The sequence below is a fragment of the Mus caroli genome, unplaced genomic scaffold (assembly GCF_978045245.1).
Source record: "Mus caroli unplaced genomic scaffold, Mus_caroli_1 scaffold_13, whole genome shotgun sequence".
Lineage (NCBI taxonomy): Eukaryota > Metazoa > Chordata > Mammalia > Rodentia > Muridae > Mus > Mus caroli.
In genome coordinates this window covers 1982207-2003012 of record NW_028227268.1, presented here as the reverse complement: position 1 = coordinate 2003012, position 20806 = coordinate 1982207, and the positions used below count along the sequence as shown (strand labels likewise).

Sequence of the window (20806 nt, the reverse complement as noted above, 5' to 3'; positions counted from 1 at the left end):
GGCAAAAGAGCTGAGTTCCCCATCTACCATCCTACAGGGTGTTAGCTGCAGACCCCAAAAGAAAACACTGAGCACACAGGCTGGTTTTTTTCTTAGCTTGGTTTCTCTTAAAAAACAAGGAACAAGAAAATCATTGCACCAGCGTCCATCCTAAGCCTCAAACTAAAAACAGAAACAAAAACAAAACAGAAAACATTGCCCCCACTCCCAAAGCAACAATATACTTTACATGTCTTTGGCAACAATAACTTAGAATCGCCCCATTTTCATTCACTCCAGCAAGTTACAAAAATATTCCCTATACTGCCCACCCCAGCCCTGTTTTCTCCCAGCCCTGCCTGCAGGCAGGAGCCCCCAGTGGCTGTAGGGTACCCCCTACTCTCCTCTAGCAAACCAGGGTATGGGGCAGGCACTGCCCTGCAACAGAGAGCTGCCCACACTACCCTGCAGAGGGCATCTCTGAGGCAGCCAGCCGCAGCCTGGAAGCCCCTACTACTGGGCAGGACCTAGGCCAGAACAATCCAGACCAACCCTGTGGGGAAGGGCGTCCACAGAGGCAGTGAAGGGGAAATAGCCACAGACTCTGAGATAAGGGCTTAGAGCCCAGAGGTCCAACCTTGCTCTGAGCAAACCTAGACCCAGGTAAGAAAGGTGGGGGGGACCCAAAAGGGACCTAAAGGCTTAAAGCCATCCTGAAACCTGGCCAAGTGCCCTTTGAACACATGGCAGGACCTAGCCAACAAGGGCATACAGGCCCTTGGACTGCCTGGTCCTGGCCTAAGGCCAGTTTACCACCAACAGCCATATAGGAAGAGTGGCTGAAGGGTGGGGAGGGAGGGTCTTCCCAGGAGTGGAGAGTCACCTAAGAGTCAGGGGGCCCTTCTTGAGTGTGTACACATAAGCTTACAGACACCCATAGACCCCCAGGCTACAGGTATCTCCAGGGGCTAGCAGCAAACCCCAGCGTCCACTCGGGACACATTCTGCCATCAGGGCAGCACAGAGAAGGTACACAGCCCAGTGCGTCTAGGGCTAGATACAGGCCTCTTGTCCACCTGCTTCTCCAGGATGCTGTAGGGTGCCGGTGGTCCCCATTCATTCCCAGTCAGTCACCAACCTTGTCGCTGCCTGGGCAGGATGGCAGGGGCTCCAGTGATGCCAGCCTCCGAAGGGTGGGACTACCTGGGTCTCAAGCCTCTGTGTATGGGCCCCCAGCACCTGCTGCTGGGCCTGGTAAAGGGGGTGCTTTGTGAGCATGTGGGGAGATATCAGACAAAGATTCTCACACATCAAACCTCACCCACACCCGCAACTGCCTGGCCCAGTGGCAGGCCTGTTCAATGTGGTAGGCCTGTGTCTAGATGAGGGATAACACACTTATTACACACACACACACACACACACACACACACACCTGTAACCCAGATCCAAAGCATTTGTTTAGCAAATGTTCCCATGTCTGTGCACACATGGAAACTGAGGCCAAAACAAAGAAGGCATGGTCAGAGTCATGCAGGGACAAGGGTGACAAGTTCTTCCCTCAAGGTTACCACAGCCAGGGCAACTGGGGAGGAACAGGCAGAAAGGACTGGTCAAAACTGTGAGTAGGCTATGGGAGGAGAACCTGGTAGAGGAGCCTATCCGGGTTAGGCAGTTGGAGGGGGCACGTGACTTGACAAAATGAACTATATGGTACCACCACCTGGGTAAAGTCCCTACAGAGACTCCTAGCAAGAACCTCAGATTAGAGATGAGCCATAGATGGTGACAGTAGAGACCACCATGCTGGGAATGTTCTAGTAAAGTCACGGGAGTCTACGGTCAGACTGAGAAGAACAGAACAGGTACCCAGCATCCTGCTGTGGAGGGCAGAGTGGCAGGCCCTGGGCCCAGGAGGCAGTAGGCCAGGTCCACCAGAACATAATGTCTGCCCAGAGGCCAGGGGGCAGACACTGTTAACAGGGCAATGTCCAGCAGACCAGAGGCCACCAAATCACCCCTCATAGAGCCCCATTCGTGGTGTCCCTCTGCTCCACCTCAGCCCCCACCACACTCATACCTCCCACGGACTGGGCATCTGAGTCAGATATGTGGGTGATGGAAAAGCGGGAGGCAGGTGTGGGTGACACGGTGAAGCGTGAGAAGGGTGCAGCTGGCGTGGGAGGCGCCGCCAGGACAGGGTCAGCAGGATCCAGCTCAGTCACCAAAGCAGCCTTGCCGGGCACCAACGGGAAATCACCATCCCATTCGAACCTACTGCCTGCAAGTCAGACCAGAGAGTCACTTCCGTTATGTGACCCACCCCAGCCCCCACTTAAGATGATATCGCGTCATGAATCCAGACCTTCCATGACAGTGATGTCACTCTTTGGTCCCCAAAACCTGGCTTACCTGGTTCAGGAGCAGAGCTGTCAGGAGAGTGGCCAGCCCGCAGTGGCAGGCCGGTGGCACTGGGTGAGCTGGGGCCACCCTCCAGGAACGTGGGGAGTGATTCCTTTGTGCTGGGAAAGGGCTCCCCAGTCTCTCGGGTGGGGCTTTCCTGGAGGGACAGAGCACAGTGTGTGACTCAGGCCGCCCAACCTCCCCCAGCTCTGTGTATACTCAAAGCAGCAGCCCACCTGGTCAAAGAGGTAGACCGTGACATCATCGAAGAAGGACACAGCCTTCTTCTTGCGCTCCAGGTCATCGCAGAAGGCCTCCGACAGCAGGCTGGGCATCTTCAGCAGGCTGCGTAGATTTCGGGCACTCTGGCTCTCAGCCACCACCACGGGCACCGCTGGCGGCTCCTCCTCGCTGTCCTCACTGGGCTCCTGGACGCTGTAGCACCGGAGCTCCTCATCAGACTCCTCGCTGTCCTCGCTGTCCTCATCATCCTCTGGCCGGCCCTCCAAAGCCCCAGGGTGGCCAGGCAGGGCCAGGCAGAGCGGGGATCTGGGTGTGCTAGGATTGCCCATCTGCCCCTGCTGGGCTCGCCCTGACAGCTGTCCTGAGGGACCCTGGGGCTCCGTGCCACTGCCTTCCGAGATCAGTGGAATGGAGGTCAGCGGGAAACATTTGGAATGACTTGGGCCAGGCACAGGCTGCACTTCAACTGGGCCTTGAGCCCCGAGAGGCTCTGGCCTGGGGACTTCTGGCAAGGGCTCCTCTGACTGCTGTGGAGGGGACAGCACCTCGCTGGACACTGCAGACCTGGGAAAAGCCTGCACAGACTGATGCCCTGGGCTAGGTGGGCTCCTCAGGTCTTGCTCCTTTTGGGAGTCCTGGATCCCACTGTGCTTCTCAGGGCCAAAGGTGGGTTCGGACTCGGCATCCAGGTCTGAAAAGTAGGCAGAGTCTCGGTAGGGGCTCTTCTTGCTGAGGCCACCAAGGGAGACAGAGAGCAGAGGATCGGGCCCTGGGCTCTCACCCTCTGAGGCTGGCTCCCCAAAGGCCTCAGGCTCACTCGACTCATGGGCCTCCTTGAGCACAAACTCAGGAGACTCATAGTTCTCTGTATCATAGCCACTGTCCACGGCACGGGGCTGCCCGCCAGGGGGACCAGCAGCTGACGGGCTTAAGACCTCACAGCCGCCATCACTGGCTGAGGACGGGATGTCCAGAGAGTCCAGGGAGTCAGGGGTCCCCACCTGCTTCTGCAGACAGCGCACGGCTGGTACTATGCCTGACTTCTCCGTGTGTGGGCCGTCGCTGGACAGGTCGGTGAAGACTCCTGATGTTGCCTCGGTCGTGTCTTCGTCCTCGCTGCTGGGTGCCTCTTGCCCCAGAGAACTGCCGCTGCTCTCCAGGGTGGGGGCCGGCTCAGGGATGGTCACCCAGCTGCCAGCAGCGGGTGTGGGTGAGGCAGGCAGGATGTCAGGAGCGCTTGCCTCCTCCGAGGGAAGTGAGGCTCCTTCACAGGATGGGGAGGGGACAGAAGGAAGGGGTAGCTGGGGTTCAGCAGATCCCTCAGCCTCCTGGGCAAGTTTGGGTTCCACAATGGGGTTCTCAGCCCCACCCACAGCTCCCTCTGTCCAAGGGGATGTGACGAGGCAGGCAGCAGGTGCCAGGCCTTTGGCAGGACACAGGGGGAGCAGGTTGAAGGGACGGCTTGGCTCCTGACCAGGGGAGACTGCTACTAGCCCAGGGAGAAAATCTCTGGGATCCTCCTGGGATAGGGGATGGCCCACCTCAGGGGAGGCCCGAGGGGTCTGCTCTAAGCTGGAGCAGTCATCCCTGTAGCTGTCTGTGAAGCTGCTAACATAGCCAGGATCCCAGGATTCTGGGTCGCGACTGCCACTGTTGTTGTTAGCTGACATGTTAGAGCTCCAATGTCTACACTGAGCGGCCAACCCCACCTTCCCCTCCTCCGGCTCCTCATCACTGGGGGAGGGCTGGGCCCCAGGACTCCCCGAGGGAGATGCACCCAGTGGGTCATCAAAGAAGGGCGGGCAGAAGGTAGCCACACCCCAGTCTATGTCTTCAGCTGGCAACATCGGGGTCCCAGGAGAAGGTGAGCGTGAGGGACAGGGTGACTCTTGCCTCCTATGTGAATGGTGGTCACAGGGGCCCCACAGACCCCCAGTTGGGGGTGCGTGGCCCAGCAACGGCTCCATGGCAAGGGACGCAACGGTGCTCTCCTCAGAGTTATTGTCCTGGTCAGTCACAGCCTGGGGGCTGGGAGCGCAGCCAGCACAGTCTGGATCGTGGCCAGCAGCAGGCACTGCCCCCTCCAGGCGGATGAAGTACTCGCTACCCACTGAGGGGCTGTGGGCACTGAGGACCGGCACCACACCCGGCGGTGAGCTGTCAGGCGCGCACAACTCCTGCAGGCGCGCTGCCGAGCCTGGGCTGGATGCAGCCCCCGAGGGTGGGTACTCCTCAGTGCCACAGCCAGCCTCCCATTTGTATTCAAAGTTGAGGCCGTGGCTCGTCTCAGTGACCGTCAGCACGTCATCACTGTCCACGTGAAAGCCGTCGCTGGTGAACCGCTCCAGCAGCGGGAAAGACGAGGCAGCGGTGAGCTCCGCGGCGGCGGCGGTGGCAGCTGCTGGGGCTGCGGAACCCGAGCCCAGGCCCGTGCTGCCCCCGGGCCGCAGGGAGCGCCAGCGCCGCTCAAACTCCTCCTCCAATTCTGTGGTGCCCTTAGCACACAAGTAGGACAGCAGTAGATGAACCTCTTCAGCCGTGGGCCTCTGCTCTGGCTGCAGCCAGCAGAACTGCATCACCTCGTACCTGCCGGGAGGCCCTCATGGGTGGCCCTGGCCACATCCAGAGGCACGCTGGCCAGAGTATAACCTGCCCTCCGGGGACAGTCCCTTCCCCCATGCTCAGAGTACCCTGGGGACACTAGGGGCAGTCAAAGCAATCTCCCAAGGCAGGCCCAGAAGCCTGGGAAGGGCCCTGAGTTAGGGTAGTTCCTTAGGATTCCCCGTGCCTGTTCAGGCTGCAGAGGCCCAGAAGCCCTGTAGAGGTGGACCGAGCAGCCCCAGGCTGTAGAGCTCAGCCCCCTGTACCCCTCTGGCCTGCCTGCCCAGGGCGGTGGGGTCCTCACCATCGATCAGATAGAGCCAGCTGCAGCTGGGGCTTGGGCAACTTAAGCTGCTGCTCCCGGACGGCGTAAGCCAGCACCTGCCGGTCCGAGTGCTGGGGGTACGGCTGCGCACCCAACTCGAAAAGCTCCCAGATGGTCACACCCAGGGACCTGTGGGAGCAACCACAGTGACACATGGCTGAGCGTGACTGCACAGAACCCCTGAATACCTGTCTTCATGTCAGCCTCTCTGGGACTGGACCTCACTATGCCACAGCTGCCCCTCTCTAGCAGCACAGATGCAAGCCAGAATCCCGTATCCCTTAAGGACGACTGGCCTTCAACAGCATCTCAGGATGATTTTAACCAAAATATGGTGCCAGTATTGGGAGGGGATGTCAGTTGGTCCTGTCCTGAAGGCCCCATACCCTTGACTGTCAAGGCAGTCCCCCCTACACACACACACCAGTTATAGGAACCTCAGGAACCCACCATCAAGTAACATCAAGTAACCTGTAAAGTGCCTCTTATGGCCACAAGGTGGCAAGCATGAGTACACTTTCCCTGGGTGGCAGCCCTCATCCTAGCCAGAGAAGGAAGTCAAAATGCTGAGCAGGGGGCAGAACTAAAAGGCAGCATCCCCACTAGAGTAGCTGATGCCAGCACCATCTGGGGAGGCAGCATCCCAAGGCCCTCCCGGCAGCCCTGTCTGCGCTCACCACACGTTGCTGCTCTTGGTCTGGTCCACCACCAGCAGGTTGCCGTGAACCTCGTCCACCAGCTCCGGCGCGATCCAGCGAAGCGGCACCCACAGCTGGTCAGCGGTCACGAGGTAGTCTTCCTGTAGCACGCAGGGACAGGAAGGGAGTGAGCTCCGCTCAGCAGCTGCCCCTGCACACGGGCCCTGACGGCCTTACTCACCCTGTATTTGCAATGCGACAGGCCGTAATCACCAACCTTCACTGTCAGGTCAGCCGTAAGCAGGCAGTTCCTCAGGGCCAGGTCACTGCGGAGTGGAAGGCAATGTCAGCAGAGTGTGCCAGCCTGGGTGAGCCCTGGTGGAATGGTTGGGCTCCCGGGCACAGCCAGGCAGACAGACAGGAAGGGATGTCTGAGGGGCCACTCACTTGTGCCCAAGTTCAGGCTCCACACCCTGCACTGGCTATTTTAGAAGACCTGTGTGAACTCAGAAATCCACCTGACTCTGCCTCCCAAGTGCTGGGATTAAAGGCTTGCGCCACCAAGCCCAGTTTTCAATGCACTTCAATGCATGTGAAAATCAGGCAAAAGATGCTCAAGGACCACACACCCCCTCCCCCGCCCCAGCAAAGTGCTGTCTAACTGCACCAGAGCCCTAACCCGTTCCACCCTCCATCTGATCTGCCCAACAGGGGCCAATAAGCCATAGAGCAGAGAGTCTGCAGTGTCCTCTCAGGACCCTCACCCTTCCGACTACACTCCACCATCATCCCAGTCCCCAGGAGGTAAGAACTGATGGAGAAACCGAGGCCCGGAGTGTCTCAGAGGGTCCTGCCAGCAGCAGTCAGAGCCCATGTTCTAGAGTGCAGCCCTGCCTGGCCTGCTACACAAGCTGGAGCCGAGGTCTAGAACAGGATGGACCACAAAGGCCCCTTGTGTGGAAGACAAAAATCACCAACTCAGTGGGAAGCCTGGAATGCCAGGCTCTGTATAACTCTTGCTTGGCTGTAGTGCCCCACCCCCAGGTGTTTGGGGTACAGGACAATAGAGTGCCACGGGACGCACCCTCATCTGCCATTCTGGCTGTTCTGCTGAGAGATCTCTGAATGTAGATGGGGCCACCTTGGCCTGCCTCTACCCCAGGAGGACTGTGTCAGGGTGGGGTGACCTGGGTCCATGCCTATGGGTGGGGCAGCTGGGCTAGGCAGCAGGCAGGGCAGGAGGCTGGCAGCTGCCCTCTTCAACAAAATCACTGATGCTGGAGTCACTGTGCACCCACTCAGCACCAGGATATTGTTGGGGAGGACGGCCTGTGCTGGCGGGCCGCTTGTCCGTTGCCACTTCTTCCAGCATGTGCCCCCAGCTCATGGGAGGCTGGGCATCCTGGCCACCAGAGGCAGGAGAGAGCCACCCCTCCCACTATAGGGCCAGCCCAGCCACTCCCTTTGTGGCCTGAGGGAAAGAGGCTGGGGTTGATGTGAGGCCCATCACATGGCTGACTGCTCTAGTAGACAGGATGGGTTTCTTCATTTAACTGTCTGCAAGGTGAGTTTCAAACGCAAGTCTTCACAATTTATTGAATTTTGAGATGGTCCTGCTACATAGTCCTGGCTATTCTGGAACTCATTAGGTAGACCTAGCTGGACTTGAACTCACAGAGATTCTCCTACCTCTGCCTCCCAAGCGCTGCAATTAAAGGCGTGAGCCACCATGCCCAGTTAGTTTTCCCAGTTTTAAGAATTATAAAGTTCCCTGCAGAGTGGCTATTTTTAGATGAACCCAGTTCATGAGGCCCACAACGTGGGAACACCGTGACTTTCCTGCACAGAGTGCTGTGATGGTAAGGGTTAAGGCCCTGGGGGAGTGGGGCTTTGTAGCGGTAGCCTGGCTAGTCTCGCTAGCCCTCACCTGTGTACATAGTTGTGTCGATGTAGATGCAAGACGCCACACGCCACCTCGCACGCCATGCGCTGCAAGGTAAGTGGGTCAGGCGCCATGGACTCTGTCACTCGGCAGCTCCGTAGATAACCTTTGAGGTCCCCCTGATGGACCAGAAAGCACATAGTCACCTGCTAGCTGCAGCGACCAGCCCATCACAAGTCTGCCACCCACCCCAAGAGAACCTGGGTCTGGTGACCTGTGGATCAGCCGTGAACCCTAGTGTTCACTGCTGTTTCAGCAAAGCCTGTGTCTCAATTCTGGCACAGTGACCTCCATATAGGTAGCCACCAGAGCTGTGCATGTAAAGGGCCCAAGGGGCAACACGAAGACCCAGAACTCAGGCTCTGCCCCAGGAGCTGCGGGAGCCCTGTGGCTGTCCCAGGACACCTCACGCTGAACTGTCCAAGACCCCACAGTGTTGCCCCTGCTGCTGCTGGCTCACTTTCTCTCCTCCGACCTCCTCCGACAGAGAGCAGGGACTACCAGGACTCTACTTTAGAAATAACAAAAGATCCCAAGAGGCTGAGCAAGAGAGGAGCCACTCCCCTTCAGAACAATGAGCTACGGAACAGGGAACAGGACGGGAGAGACAGAGCTACCTCCCACAGAGGACCACTTACCAGTGGACAGAACTCCATAACCAGCAGGTAGGGGGTCACTTCAGCACACTGGGCCAGGCACTGGAGCAGGTTGCTGTGCTGCAGGGCCCTGGAAGAGTCCACGGGTGTTTAAGTTGGAGGGCAGGAGAGGGTGTCCCATAGCCCTCAGTTTCTCCCACTGTGCTGCTCCCCTGCCCCGCCCCGCCCTGCCCCGCCCTGCCCCCGCCACACCACCCACCTGTAGGGCTGCGCCTCCTCCAGGAACTGCATCTGCTCCTGCACGCTGGCGCTCACCTTCAGCTCCTTCACCACCACCTGCGTGCCACTGACGCCCGAGTGTACCTCCCCCAAAAACACCTGCCAGATGTGACAGGCATCACCAGGGCCCTTTTCAGTCTCCATAGGAAAATCCATCTAGCGCCCAGGGCCTCAGATGGTCGTACAACTTCCCCCTGAGCTCTGGCTAGAACCCTCAGCCCCAGTCCACCCGTAAGGCTCCTACTTTTCTCACTGCCTGGGGACTACAATGAGGAAAAGGGAATCAGGTGCATGGTCTAGTCTGGGGTGAGTGTTAGAAAGAGCCCCTCCCTAGGGGATCCCCAGGAGTAGTGGGCCCACTCTTTGCCATTCCTGCCACCCCGGGGCATGCTTACCTTCCCAAACCAGCCGTGGCCAATCTCCTTTAAGTACAGGAGGCTGTGCCGGCCCAGGTCCGTGGACTTGAGAAGTTGCACTAGAGTGGAACAGAAATCCAGACACAGCTTAGCCACCGCTCCCTCTCCATCTTCCAGACCATGCTCTCCGGAGCCCAGGGAGCTTCCCCAAGCTCCCCAGCCAAAGAGGCTTCAATAAAGTGGAGGCCAGGCTTGAGCGCTGTCATCGAGGGCCAGTGTCTCTTAGGCTCTGGGGTGGCTGCTGTCAGCAGAGCCATGGACCTCAAGTCTCCATCCAGGCAAAACCTGGGGATGCCCAGAGCAGAGCCACAGGGAGAAGCCAAGCCCAAACAGCAGGGCCTGGAAGGCCGTTTGGATGAGGCAGGAAGCTGGTGCCGAGGCCTGGGAGGACAGCAGAGCAACCAACCCCCTACCCCTGCCACAGGCTGGCATTCAAACCCCCACCACAGCAAAGCTGCCTTTGTTGGGGGCTGCTTGGCACAGCCCTGTACGGGACACACTGGATCCATTCTCCCTGTGGGACAGGCAGAGTGAAGTCAGAGGAGAAGAAGGGTCAGTGTGGGCAGAGGAAAGGGCCAGGGCTCACTGCACCCACTCATGCCCCCTCGGATTCTCTGAATTCTGTTCCCACGCTGATAGCCCAGAAGGCCGGGGTCAGGGCTGCTGGGGCGGCCCAAGGGAAGACGGCAGCCCTCGGGGACTAAGAGACTCAGGGAATGTCTGCTTGATGCCCAGCTCATGGAAGAGTCTCACCGGGCACTGTGCCCCCAAGACTTACACCCTGAACCCAATCTGTCTGAATGCCTGGTGGAAACCCTGGGGTCTCTAGGACCTCAGTTGTCCCAGAGTGGGTTCAGGGTCCTGAAAGTAGAACCCAGGGCAAGCACAGGGGACAGGAGAATGCTTGTATGTTAGGAGCTAGAGGTAGAGGAGGCGGCTTAGGTGGGCTGACCCATCTCACACAAATGAGAGCCCTCCTTGAAAGAAGATGCACCCTCCCCCGCCCCCCAAAACCCAAAAAAACAAAAGAGCTGAGCAGTGCAAAAAGCACCTTTGCGCTGGGCATGGTGGCGCACGCCTTTAATCCCAGCACTCGGGAGGCATAGGCAGGCGATTTCTGAGTTCGAGGCCAGCCTGGTCTACAAAGTGAGTTCCAGGACAGCCAGAGCTATACAGAGAAACTCTGTCTCGAAAAACAAAACAAAACAAAAAAACAAAAAACAAAAACAAACAAACAAACAAAAAAAGCACATTTGCCCTCTCCTGGGTCCCTGTCCCACTGTCCTTGGCCATGGATAGCCAAGCCTGCCTCCTAGGAGGTGCTAAGGACACCTGCAGGCCTTTGAGCTAGTGGGTAAACGTGTCCATGTCTGGATCCTGCCTGACTTTTGAGCTCACCCCCTTGAGACTCGATGGGCCACAGAACCATGCATTCAGGGTTGGACCAGGCTGGTGGCGACCAGGGCAGCATTTATCTAAGTCTCTATTGGCTCAAACAGGTACTGAGAGCCCCAGCCTTTGATGCAGGCTGGGCCCTGGATGGGAAGCATTGTGTTGAGAGCCTGGGAGGGCTGGCCCAAGGTTAAGGCAGAGAGAGCGGCCTGCTTTTCACCACAGGGATTAGGCCAACCGCACTCTCCGCTTGAAACCTTCCACAGTGTCCTTGGCGCCATCAGATGGACAAGAGACAGCCCTGAGCTGAAACCTCCAGGCTGTAAAGGCCTGAGAGCTGACTGTTGTAGAGGTAGCCATAGTCCCAGGCACCATGGTGACCAGGGCAGCATTTACCTGTCACCTCTAAAGAGGAGGGAGGGGACTAGCCTACAGGGGGCGGGGGAGGGGGTGCAGGGAGAGACTCTGGGAGGAAGGCAAATGGGAGAGGCAGACAGGGCAAGGAAGCCATGGGAAGAGGCCCTGCCTACACCTGGGGGAGGGGAAGGGGGCCATTGCTACACCTGGGGGAGGGGAAGGGGGGTATTGATGCTTCTCTTGTTCCCTATGCTGTGTGGGTAACCTGTTTGGTAGGGACAACAGGGCCACATTCCTACTGGGTTAGGTACAAGGGAGCAGGAGTCTGGGAAGAGCAGAGGTAGGTGGATAATCCAGAGTGCTGAGCCACCTGCCCCAGTCACCCCATGGCAGCCCCATGGGTGGAGGAGCAACAGACAAGGCTACTCTCAAGCCTGGGTCCCAGAGGGGCTCCACGCACCTCCCAACACAGCCCAGCCTGAGATGCAGCCAGGAGACCTAGGCTTCCCAGTGCCCATGCCCCAAGCATCCCCACCCCACTCACCAGAGCGACCCGGCTGCTTGGCCATGGGTAAGGAGACCTCGGTGAGGGGCAGGACATACACATCAGGGCCGGTCTGTGCAGCTGCAGCCGGGGAGCCCTGCTCCGAGAAGTCGGCCACATACTCGTCCCCTTCAGCATTCTCAAACTCCTGCGGGTCGGGCCGGCACGGGTGGGTGAGCAGGACACAGGCTAATGGAGGCAGGCTAGGAGAGGCCCCTTTTCCCCAAACTCAACCTGACTTACACAGGCCTACAGCATGGGCCCCTGCCACATGGCCATTCCCCACCTGTTCACCGGCCCCAATTCCTCAGGGACACCGTCTCAGCAGAGGCCAAAGGCCTCAGGCCCAGGTGGGGCTGGGAACCCAGGCTGAGTCCCGCTTGGAGAAGGACTAAAGAGTTCAAAGGGACAGAGGCAGAGTAGCCCCTCATAGGCCCTGTCAGTGGTCTCCTCCCTGCCCCCACCCCCTCCCACCCCATGGCTTGGAGCAGATTTACAGGCAGGGGCTCACCGCACATCTCGGGAAAGGAACCCAGGGACTTGTTCTTCATCCACACCTCCACTGCCTGCCTGCATGCAGTGGGGTACCCTCAGCCCTGCACCCCCTCCAGTGCACCCTAAGAGTTTGCATCCCTGGAGACCACTCTGGGGACAGGCTGCTAACTCTGAGGACTCTCAGCCTAGGAGAGACCACCCCACCCCATCTAGATCCCATTCCAAGCAGCATTAGTCTGGGGTAGGCCGCAGCCATAAACAAGGACAGGGTTGGTGGAAGAACACTTGCCCTAGAACCACAAACAAACACATCAAAACCAAAACAGGAACAGAGCGGAAACCAGGCCAGCTTGTCCTCAGCACCGGGCAAATCTCCCTGCCACATCTCCCACCCAGGTGAAAACTGGGCTCTGAGGACTGGGCATAAACCCGGAGCTTGGCTGCCTGCTCCGGGCCACGTTCCTGCGGACAAACGGCTAAACATACCCTGGGGACCTTTTTCTAGGTCATCTGTCTTTCTGTAAAGGGGGTGGCCCTACGTTCCTAGTGGCTAGCCCAGCTCTGCGTTCTGAACGCAGAGCCACTGACACCTGTGGCAACCCTTCCTCCCCAGGGCCTAAAAGACCACGTCAGAACGTCCTCTAGCCCCACACGCCGGGGCCTGTGATGCCCGCTTCCCCCTTTGTAGCATGAATTAGTTCTGGCTTCAACCATTACCTTCCCTTGCCAGAGAGCCAGCCGGGTTCCCCCAGCACAGCGGGCGATCAGGTAGCACAGGGTTAGCATCCAGCCCCTGCCCAGAACAGCCCCGGTGGGGAGCTCGCTGTGGAAGCAGGAGGCAGTGACCCTCCAACCAAAGCACACTGGTGCTGGAATGTTCTGGGCACCATGTTCCCAAGGAGGTGAGAAGGGCGAGGGTGGGAGGGACTGCTGCCAGTCCTTGTGTGGGGCCTTGTTCTCAGTGCCTGAGGAGGGGCTTGCTACACAATGGCTGCCTAAGCTGTGCCCTAGCTTCCCACCCCCATGTCTCCGACCTGAGGTTCTGCCCTCAGGGTCCTCCAGGATGCAATTCTTCTTTGATTGTCCAGCCCATTGTGCGCTGACAATCAGGAGGTCCGGGAGATTGTCCCCTGGGGTGGGGGCACCAGGGAGGGGGACACACTGCACCACTGTTAAGGAACTCAACACCCAAGTTTGTCTGGGGTCTGTGCTACCAGATACTGGGACTCTGCAAAAGGGTAATAGCATTTGGTGCAGGTTACCCAGTAGGAGGTACCCCCAAAATACAGGCTGGCTCTGTGCTTGACCACAAGCCCTGTTCCCACCCTGACCTCCTACCCAGCCTGCAACCCCACGTGGGTGCGGGAATGTCCAGGGCTCTGGCCAGGCCTCAATATGCTGACAGACAAGGCTGCAGCCCCCGCAGTTCCCTGTGGCGCCTGCTGCGGGTGGGTAGCTCTGTGCTTTCTGCCCTGCATTCTTGTTTGGAACCACAGTGTGACAGTGGGGTGGCCACTGGGTTGGAAAGATGCAGGGCCTCCATCACTGGAGTGAAGGCCTCAGCTATGGGGTCTAGCCTCCTAGGGAGACTGTACTAGAGAGAGTGGAGTGAAGGCCCCAGGGCCTTCAGTGGACACTCCTGAAATAGGATGCCCCTCGTCTCTGGAATTTGATGGATGTCCTCTGAGCAAAACATGCCCAGCTAGGAGCTCCAAGTGATGTCGCTGCCGGGGACATGTGTCTCGGGGCTTCACTTTCCCTCTGGCTCAGTGAGCACAGATGTGAGGACCTCTGTGGGGGCAGCCCCTTCACTGACAGTCAGAATGTTCTTGAGAGTCCCTAAATGTTCCTTATGGTCATTTTGGCTTCTCCGAACATGGCCGGGCCTGACCTGGCACTGGAAAGGGTCAGTGTGAGGCCATGTCTACAAAGAAGGTCCCAAAATGAGGGGCAGGGGGTGGGGTCCCAAGAGCTCCCAGTAGAGGGACTATGGGAGACCAGACAAGGGGTTCAGCTGGTCCACAGGTGAAAAATCAACCATCACGGTAACCCCAAACTGGAGGGGAGTCGGGTGGTGGGTGGATGCGGTCGGTGCGAGGTCCTCACCTTGAACCCGATGCCACCCTTCTTACAGCACAGGCACGCCAGCATGAGGATGACGACGGTGAAGATCCCAGAGAAGGACACAGCTACCACCGCAAGGGATGAGGACCAGGACAGCTCACTGAGGGGGGCACCGTCTGCAAGGAAGCAGAGCACAAATGTCTCATCCCAGCCTCGGCATGTGACCCCTCGCTCTGGTCCCCCACCTGGACATGGCCTCAAGCCAACGGCCAGAGCTAGTGAAGCGGCCAGTATGGGCCCAGCTCCTCCCAAGGTCCATGGACACCTCTCTGTGATATCAGGCTCGCTATGGAGGCTAGAGGAATGGCTCGGTAGCTCAGAGTGCTGGCTGTTCTTCCAGAGGACTTGGGGTCAATTTCCAGCACCCACACAACAACTCCTAACCACCCTAACTCCAGCCCCAAGGGATCCGGCTGCCTCTGTGACCTCGGCTGGCACCGGGCACACATAAGGTACGCAGACAACAGACATGCATTCAGGCCAAAGCATCCACGCACATAAAATTTTTATTTAAGAAAAAGTAAAATCCACAGTGGTGACTCCATCTCTGCTCACGCGGCTCAGCTCACTTTGGGGCTGGAAGGCCACTGAAGGCCCTGGCTGCCAAGGGACAGAAACCCTCTGGCACTGAGGAGCTGCCCCGTCTCTGCCTGGCAGCAAAGTGCCCCCTATTCCAACCCTGGTTTGTCCCCCAAGTCCCTGGGGGCTGCTTCTGGCCTGGGGAGAGCAGGAACTTTCACTTCTTTGCCCCTGATATAAATGAGCCCCTACATCTCAGACAGGAAACCAAAGTGCTCAGGACAGCAGAACACACCCCAGTGTCTCAGGCTGAGCTTCCAAACTGGGGTTCCTTAGCAGACTGGGGGTGGGGGCAGCCAGCTCTGGTGTCTCCAGATGGCTTCTGGGGCCAGCTCAGCGTGTCCACTGGATGGGAAGGAATGAGCTTGGGGATCGCTCTGCCTTCCAGGCCTGTCCTTTCTCAGCACACAGGCTCTGAGTCATCCTATCCATGGGTCCTCATTGAACTCCTGGCAATGTGGAGCACCCCATCTCCCCCGGGTGCTGAGTCCGTGCCACCTTTGTCACCGAGGCAGCTGTATCACACACTTGGGAATTCCTAACTCGGCATGGATGAGACCCCAGGGCTGCTGGCTAATGAACATCTGGAGGGCTGCCTGGAGGAAGGGTGAACCTGAGGGCCAAGAGGAGCACAGGGGTTCCTGCTCGGGTGCCTGTGAACACTTCCGATCTCACACCTAGAGACGAGAGGGTCCTTGTGAGCCAGAGCAATGGCGGCCGGCGTTCATGGTGACACCACAGCAGAGTAAACCGCTAGAAGCTAAATATCCACAGGAGGCAGCCACACTCCTGAGCCAGTGCCCTTCCAGCAGCCTTGTCAGGCAGGGTTTCCAGGCATGCCTTCATGTGTCTGCCTTTTTACACATCTGTCCTGCATGTATATATGTGACCATCCTCACACCGTGCAACTGGTACTGTGTGCTCACACCTGAATGTCCCAAGAGTGTAAGTACTGATTCTACCACAGGTTGGACACCTGAGTGAGCGTGTTGCACGCCCTCCTGCACCTCCAGGAAGCCGCGAGCCCCTGCGGACTCTGCCGTTGCCATGGTGAGCCCTTTCTCCTTTCTCCATCTGGTGCTGCTATGGCATCAGAACTCACCCCTCCCACACCCACTGCTCCCTGCATTCACAGACCCACTTGACGGCCCTGAGGCCTGGGGCTGGCATCTGGTGCATCAGCCCATCCCTTGCTTACTCCGTGGGCTGCATGGGCATGTACCAGGTAAAGGTCACCTTGGGAAGGGCCAAGCTCAACATCCACAAGCCCTCGCCCCGGCCGCCCATCAAGGCCACTGGGCTTTCTGTGGGTTTCTTCTGACCTTCAGCAGGCCCTGGCCACAGAGGGTTGTGGCAAGTTGCTGGCTGGTAAGTGGGCCTGTGTGGGAGGCACAGAGGTTCTTGTGCTCACAGATAAGCCATAGGGGAACTAGGAATGTTAACACATAGGGTTGTTCCTTCAAAGGAAGAGATGCAGAGCCAGCCCCACAGCTAGCACCCAATGTGGGGCTCAACTATTGGAGAAGGTAAGAAATTTCAACAAAAGTAGGGGGTTAGGAAGTGAGTCCACTCACCCCAGAAGTCAGGACAGGAAGCAATAGAGTGAGATAACAACGTGGGTTCTTCTCCATCCTGAGACAATCTTATACAATGTTTATAAAGATCCAGAGGAACAAAATATTCAGAGCAAAAGCTCTGCATCTTTATGCAAGTGGCTAAAAGTTAACCCTCCGTTTCCTCGTTGATGTTGAAAACTGGAAACATATAGGCGCTAATGTAAAAAGAACACATGGGACGGGGGTGGGGAATCCCAGTCAATTATCTTGCAAACTGAATCTCAGTAATGCAGGACTTCTCAGGAGGATCATAAAAAAAATTAATAACTTCTCTGTGGGACACATCTTGTTAGGTCTTGGCAGGCGGGAGCTCAGAGCTCATGAGGAGTCACTGACCTAACTTGGGTGATGTGTATCAGACTGTGCTTGCTCTGACCAGAGAGACAGAAACAGGTCTTCAAACGCCAGACTCCACTGTCTATCAGATGGACTAAGGAAGAATCAGAGACAGGCAGTTGTGACAGGGCTCTGGAGCCCCGGTTTGCACATCCTCACCCAAAGTGGGTATGGTGAAGGACCAGCCTAATGTGAGAGACAAGGAACTTTGCAGAAGGGTTCTGGATGTGAGGAGGGTGTGATGGAAGGATGTAGATGTATGGGGTGAGGGCCTCAGATGGAGTGAGGCACTTAAGAGTGCAGTCTGGGGAGCAGAAAGCAGAAAGAGCAGGGAGTGAGTAGCTCGGAAACAGAAAGAGAAGAGGGTTGGCGTCTCTGTAAATGAATCCTGCCCTAAAACTGTGTCTGACTTTGAGGTTTTCACCTAAAATTATTATTTTGGGTATAGTCTGAGAATCTATTACATCAGACTGTCTGAGAAATGTGTTAAACTAGAACCTTCCAGCAAGTTCTTGCTCCATGGAACTATCACACTCTCGTGGTGTTCACGTTTTTCTTGTGTTGTTTACAGCATCAGCTGGTGTGAACTTTCAGTGACTGCTTCTCAGGTATTTCTGAGTACCCTGTCAGTCACCCAGTGGGGGGAGTCCTTCTCAACCTCAGAATTAAAATTGCCCTGAATTTTAAAGATCCCAAACCTTACATAAACAACCTTAAGTTTAAATCTTTAGAAGTTAATGACCATTGTTAATTAAGTAGGTTTGGTTTGCTCTTCAGTATTGTACTTGCCTTTCTCTGACATAAATGATTAGACTCTGGCAATGGCAGGAGTCAGAGGAGGCTCATAAGAGCCTGCTTTCTTTCTTTTTTTCTTTCTTTTTTTTTTTGTTTGTTTGTTTGGTTTTGGTTTTTCAAGACAGGGTTTCTCTGTGTAGCCCTGGCTGTCCTGGCACTCACTTTGTAGACCAGGCTGGCCTCGAACTCAGAAATCTGCCTGCCTCTGCCTCCCGAGTGCTGGGATTAAAGGCATGTGCCACCATTACCCGGCAAGAGCCTGCTTTCTATGGGAGGCTTATATTACACAATATTCCAAGCTTCTAGTGCATAATTAGTCATGGGTGGTTCGCACATCAGCTTGATATCTGGAATGAGGGCTGTCTGTGACTGAGGCCTTCTTTGTGGTCAGGTGTGGAGAGATGTGTGCTCTACAGGTGTGCACAGTACCTGTCCCTAACTTGTCAGCTGAAGAGCAGGGTCCCGGGCATGACATGGGGTTCTGTGGGCTCACCGAAAATACCATTGTCAAATAACACCTTATGCATTTCCTTTCTAGGGCTCCCAATACAACTAAAAGCTGATAATGGTCCTACTTATATGAGCAAACCACTTGAGGAATTTTGCAATTTCTGGAATAATATGTCCTTGCTGTCACTAATATCCCTGACAGCCCATGGGACTGGGTCAAGCAATTGTGGAATGACACTATCAAACACTTAAACAGCAAATTTTAAAGATTAAAAAGGAGAAGGGGTGGGAGGAGAGAAGGGAGGGCAGCTGTGATCGGGATGTAAGGTGAATAAATAAATAGGTTAGTGAAAAAATATAAAAATAAAGAGGGGTCTATACACCCACCTAAGTCCCCACCTGCTGTGCTACACTCAGTCAAGCTAACTTTAAACTTTTTCCCCCTAAAGAACAATTCTTCTATTGCCCCAAGGTATTTTGCCCTAAAGAGACACAACCTAACGTGTATGTTAATGGAAAGATCTAGAAACCAATCGATGGAAAGAGTCTGATGCTCTTCTAACGTCATGGTGAGGCTACACTTATGTGTTTCCAAATATAAACGCAGTCCCAGATGGCACCCACTCTGATGCGTCCGACCAGGACAGCATCCTGAAGACGGCCAGATAAAGGAGGTATCCGACGACAACGACAACAGCAAACCCATCAAGAGGAGATGTCCCAGGTGGAGGAATAAGCCAGTAACTTAGGGAGGCAGCAAGGACACAATATCACTGACCTAAAAATGACGCTGTTACATTATCTGAGCTCACGTTAGCTCTCAGCTTGTCAACGCAGAATCCAAAAGCTTTTTGTCATGAGGAATAAGAGGCACAGCCATGGCAGCACACAGTGTGACGTTTTGACAGTGTGATGTTTTGTGATGCTGTTTTGCCAAGCTAGAGATTATTTTTAGTCTCTTTTTATTACCAGTCACAAGAGTGACTACTAGAATACAAAGAGAGGTTTCAGATAGGGCCTGTATGATTAGCAAAATCACAGCGATTATTGGTAATTAATAAGTAATAGTTCATTAATTACTAATTATTAATATTCACTAATTACTAATACTAGCAACATATCAGTAATTAGTAATATTACAGCAAAAACATTAGCAAAAGTTAGTCAAGAGATGAGAAGCTTAAGAGCCGCATTTCTGCAAGACAGAGCTACTGTAGATTATGTGTTGTTCAAGCACGGTGTGGTGATCAACAACCTCCCAGCCTGTGCTGCTAACCGTGTCAGGTTTCTCTCATCAATAAAAAGATAAAGTCTCTCGGGTGACCTCTGAGTGGCCATCATGGCGAAGCTGGCTTTCCCTTTCCCTTGGTCCTCTGTAAGCTATTCTGATAATTCTGTTATGGTTGCCTGTATTGGTATAACTGGCCATGCAGGCAATGCATTCAGCCTTGGCCTCTATTACAACCACAATTTTCTCTTTAAGAACTGAAAAGGAGAGAAGCGCGTGGGAGGCGTGGAGGTTCTGTGCTCACAGAGAAGCACTAGAGGAGTCAGGAATGTTGAACACACAGTCTTGTTCCTTCAAAGAAGCGGGTGCTTAACCTGTTAACCTCCCGGAAAGCTGGGAGCAGACATGGTGAATAGCCTAGTGCCCTTTGTACTGTGTGGCAGAGACTACACTGGAGCCTCCCCCAGACTCCTGTTATAAGCTTGTCAATCTATAGAGCCTGTCTTTATGAAAGGTGTCATGTGTAGCCAAACTATAGACCCCATCTTTATGGGAGATGTCACATGGAGTATATAAAGAAGTTCAATGAAGTCAAACCTTTAGCTATATTGTGCACATGGCTTGAGTTAATTATTACCAGAAAAATCTTTCACCAAATTTGTGCTGTGCTTACATAGGCCTATAATCAACTATTTGGCATCAGACTCCAGAACTTTGAACCGACATCAGATGCTTATTCATCTTGAACTGAACTTCCTTCTTGCCTCCTGCAGATCCTTCCTCTGCTGGCCGGAGCAGTCACAGAGACCCAGCAGGCCTGTCTGTTAGTCAGTGCCCAAGTCCCTGATGGTGAATGGGCAGGAAGAGACAGCCAACTGGACTGGCCAGAACCACACAGCCAGGAATGCTCTTAAACTCTCAAATCTGCATGTGTACCTGGGTTTCTGAAGCCCTCCTGCACCAGGGGAGCCCCAGGGACCCTCCTCCCAGACTGGCTAGAGCCAACCACAACCCGCAAACACAGAAGTTACCCAAACTGGCTCCAGCCTGGGTCCCAACTAAGTGCCACTGAGGCCTAGGAACCATAGAGATCATGCAAAGTGATTGGTCAATGAAAGGAGAGATGGCTCAGAGGTTAAGAGCACTGACTGCTCTTCCAGAGGTCCTGAGCTCAATTCCCAGCAACCACATGGTGGCTCACAACCATCTGTGATGTGATGGGATCCGATGCCCTCTTCTGGTGTGTCTGAAGACAGCTACACTGTGTGTGTGTGTGATACACACACACACACACACACACACACACACACACACATATATATATATATATATATATATATATATATATATATATGAAAGAGAGAGAGAGGTTGAGAGAGAGAGAGAGAGAGAGAGAGAGGAAGGAAAAGAAAAGGAAAGAAAAAGCTAGACCAGGCAGCTTTTAATCCCAGAGCTCGAGAGACAGAGG

At 55.5% G+C, this 20806-nt stretch overlaps 1 protein-coding gene across 4 annotated transcripts in view; it reads right to left on the bottom strand.

Moving 5' to 3' along the window:
- Positions 1 to 61: 61 nt before the first annotated feature.
- Positions 62 to 20806, bottom strand: part of Lmtk1 (lemur tail kinase 1) — a 39690-nt gene continuing 18945 nt past the window's right edge. For 2 of the 4 annotated variants that reach the window (XM_029483925.2, XM_029483926.2), the window contains exons 2-13: positions 14317 to 14450; positions 11716 to 11863; positions 9402 to 9481; positions 8987 to 9105; positions 8770 to 8857; positions 8117 to 8250; positions 6431 to 6515; positions 6229 to 6350; positions 5531 to 5680; positions 2619 to 5211; positions 2392 to 2539; positions 62 to 2260 (exon numbers count right to left, since the gene is read on the bottom strand). In XM_029483925.2, coding sequence (XP_029339785.1) covers positions 2001 to 2260; positions 2392 to 2539; positions 2619 to 5211; positions 5531 to 5680; positions 6229 to 6350; positions 6431 to 6515; positions 8117 to 8250; positions 8770 to 8857; positions 8987 to 9105; positions 9402 to 9481; positions 11716 to 11863; positions 14317 to 14450 — 4061 coding nt within the window. In that variant the 3' untranslated portion in view covers positions 62 to 2000. Of the gene's footprint in view, positions 2261 to 2391; positions 2540 to 2618; positions 5212 to 5530; positions 5681 to 6228; positions 6351 to 6430; positions 6516 to 8116; positions 8251 to 8769; positions 8858 to 8986; positions 9106 to 9401; positions 9482 to 11715; positions 11864 to 12927; positions 13245 to 14316; positions 14451 to 20806 lie in introns of those variants that run through there. The other 2 variants (XM_021176575.2, XM_085829370.1) reach the window with 2 other exon arrangements.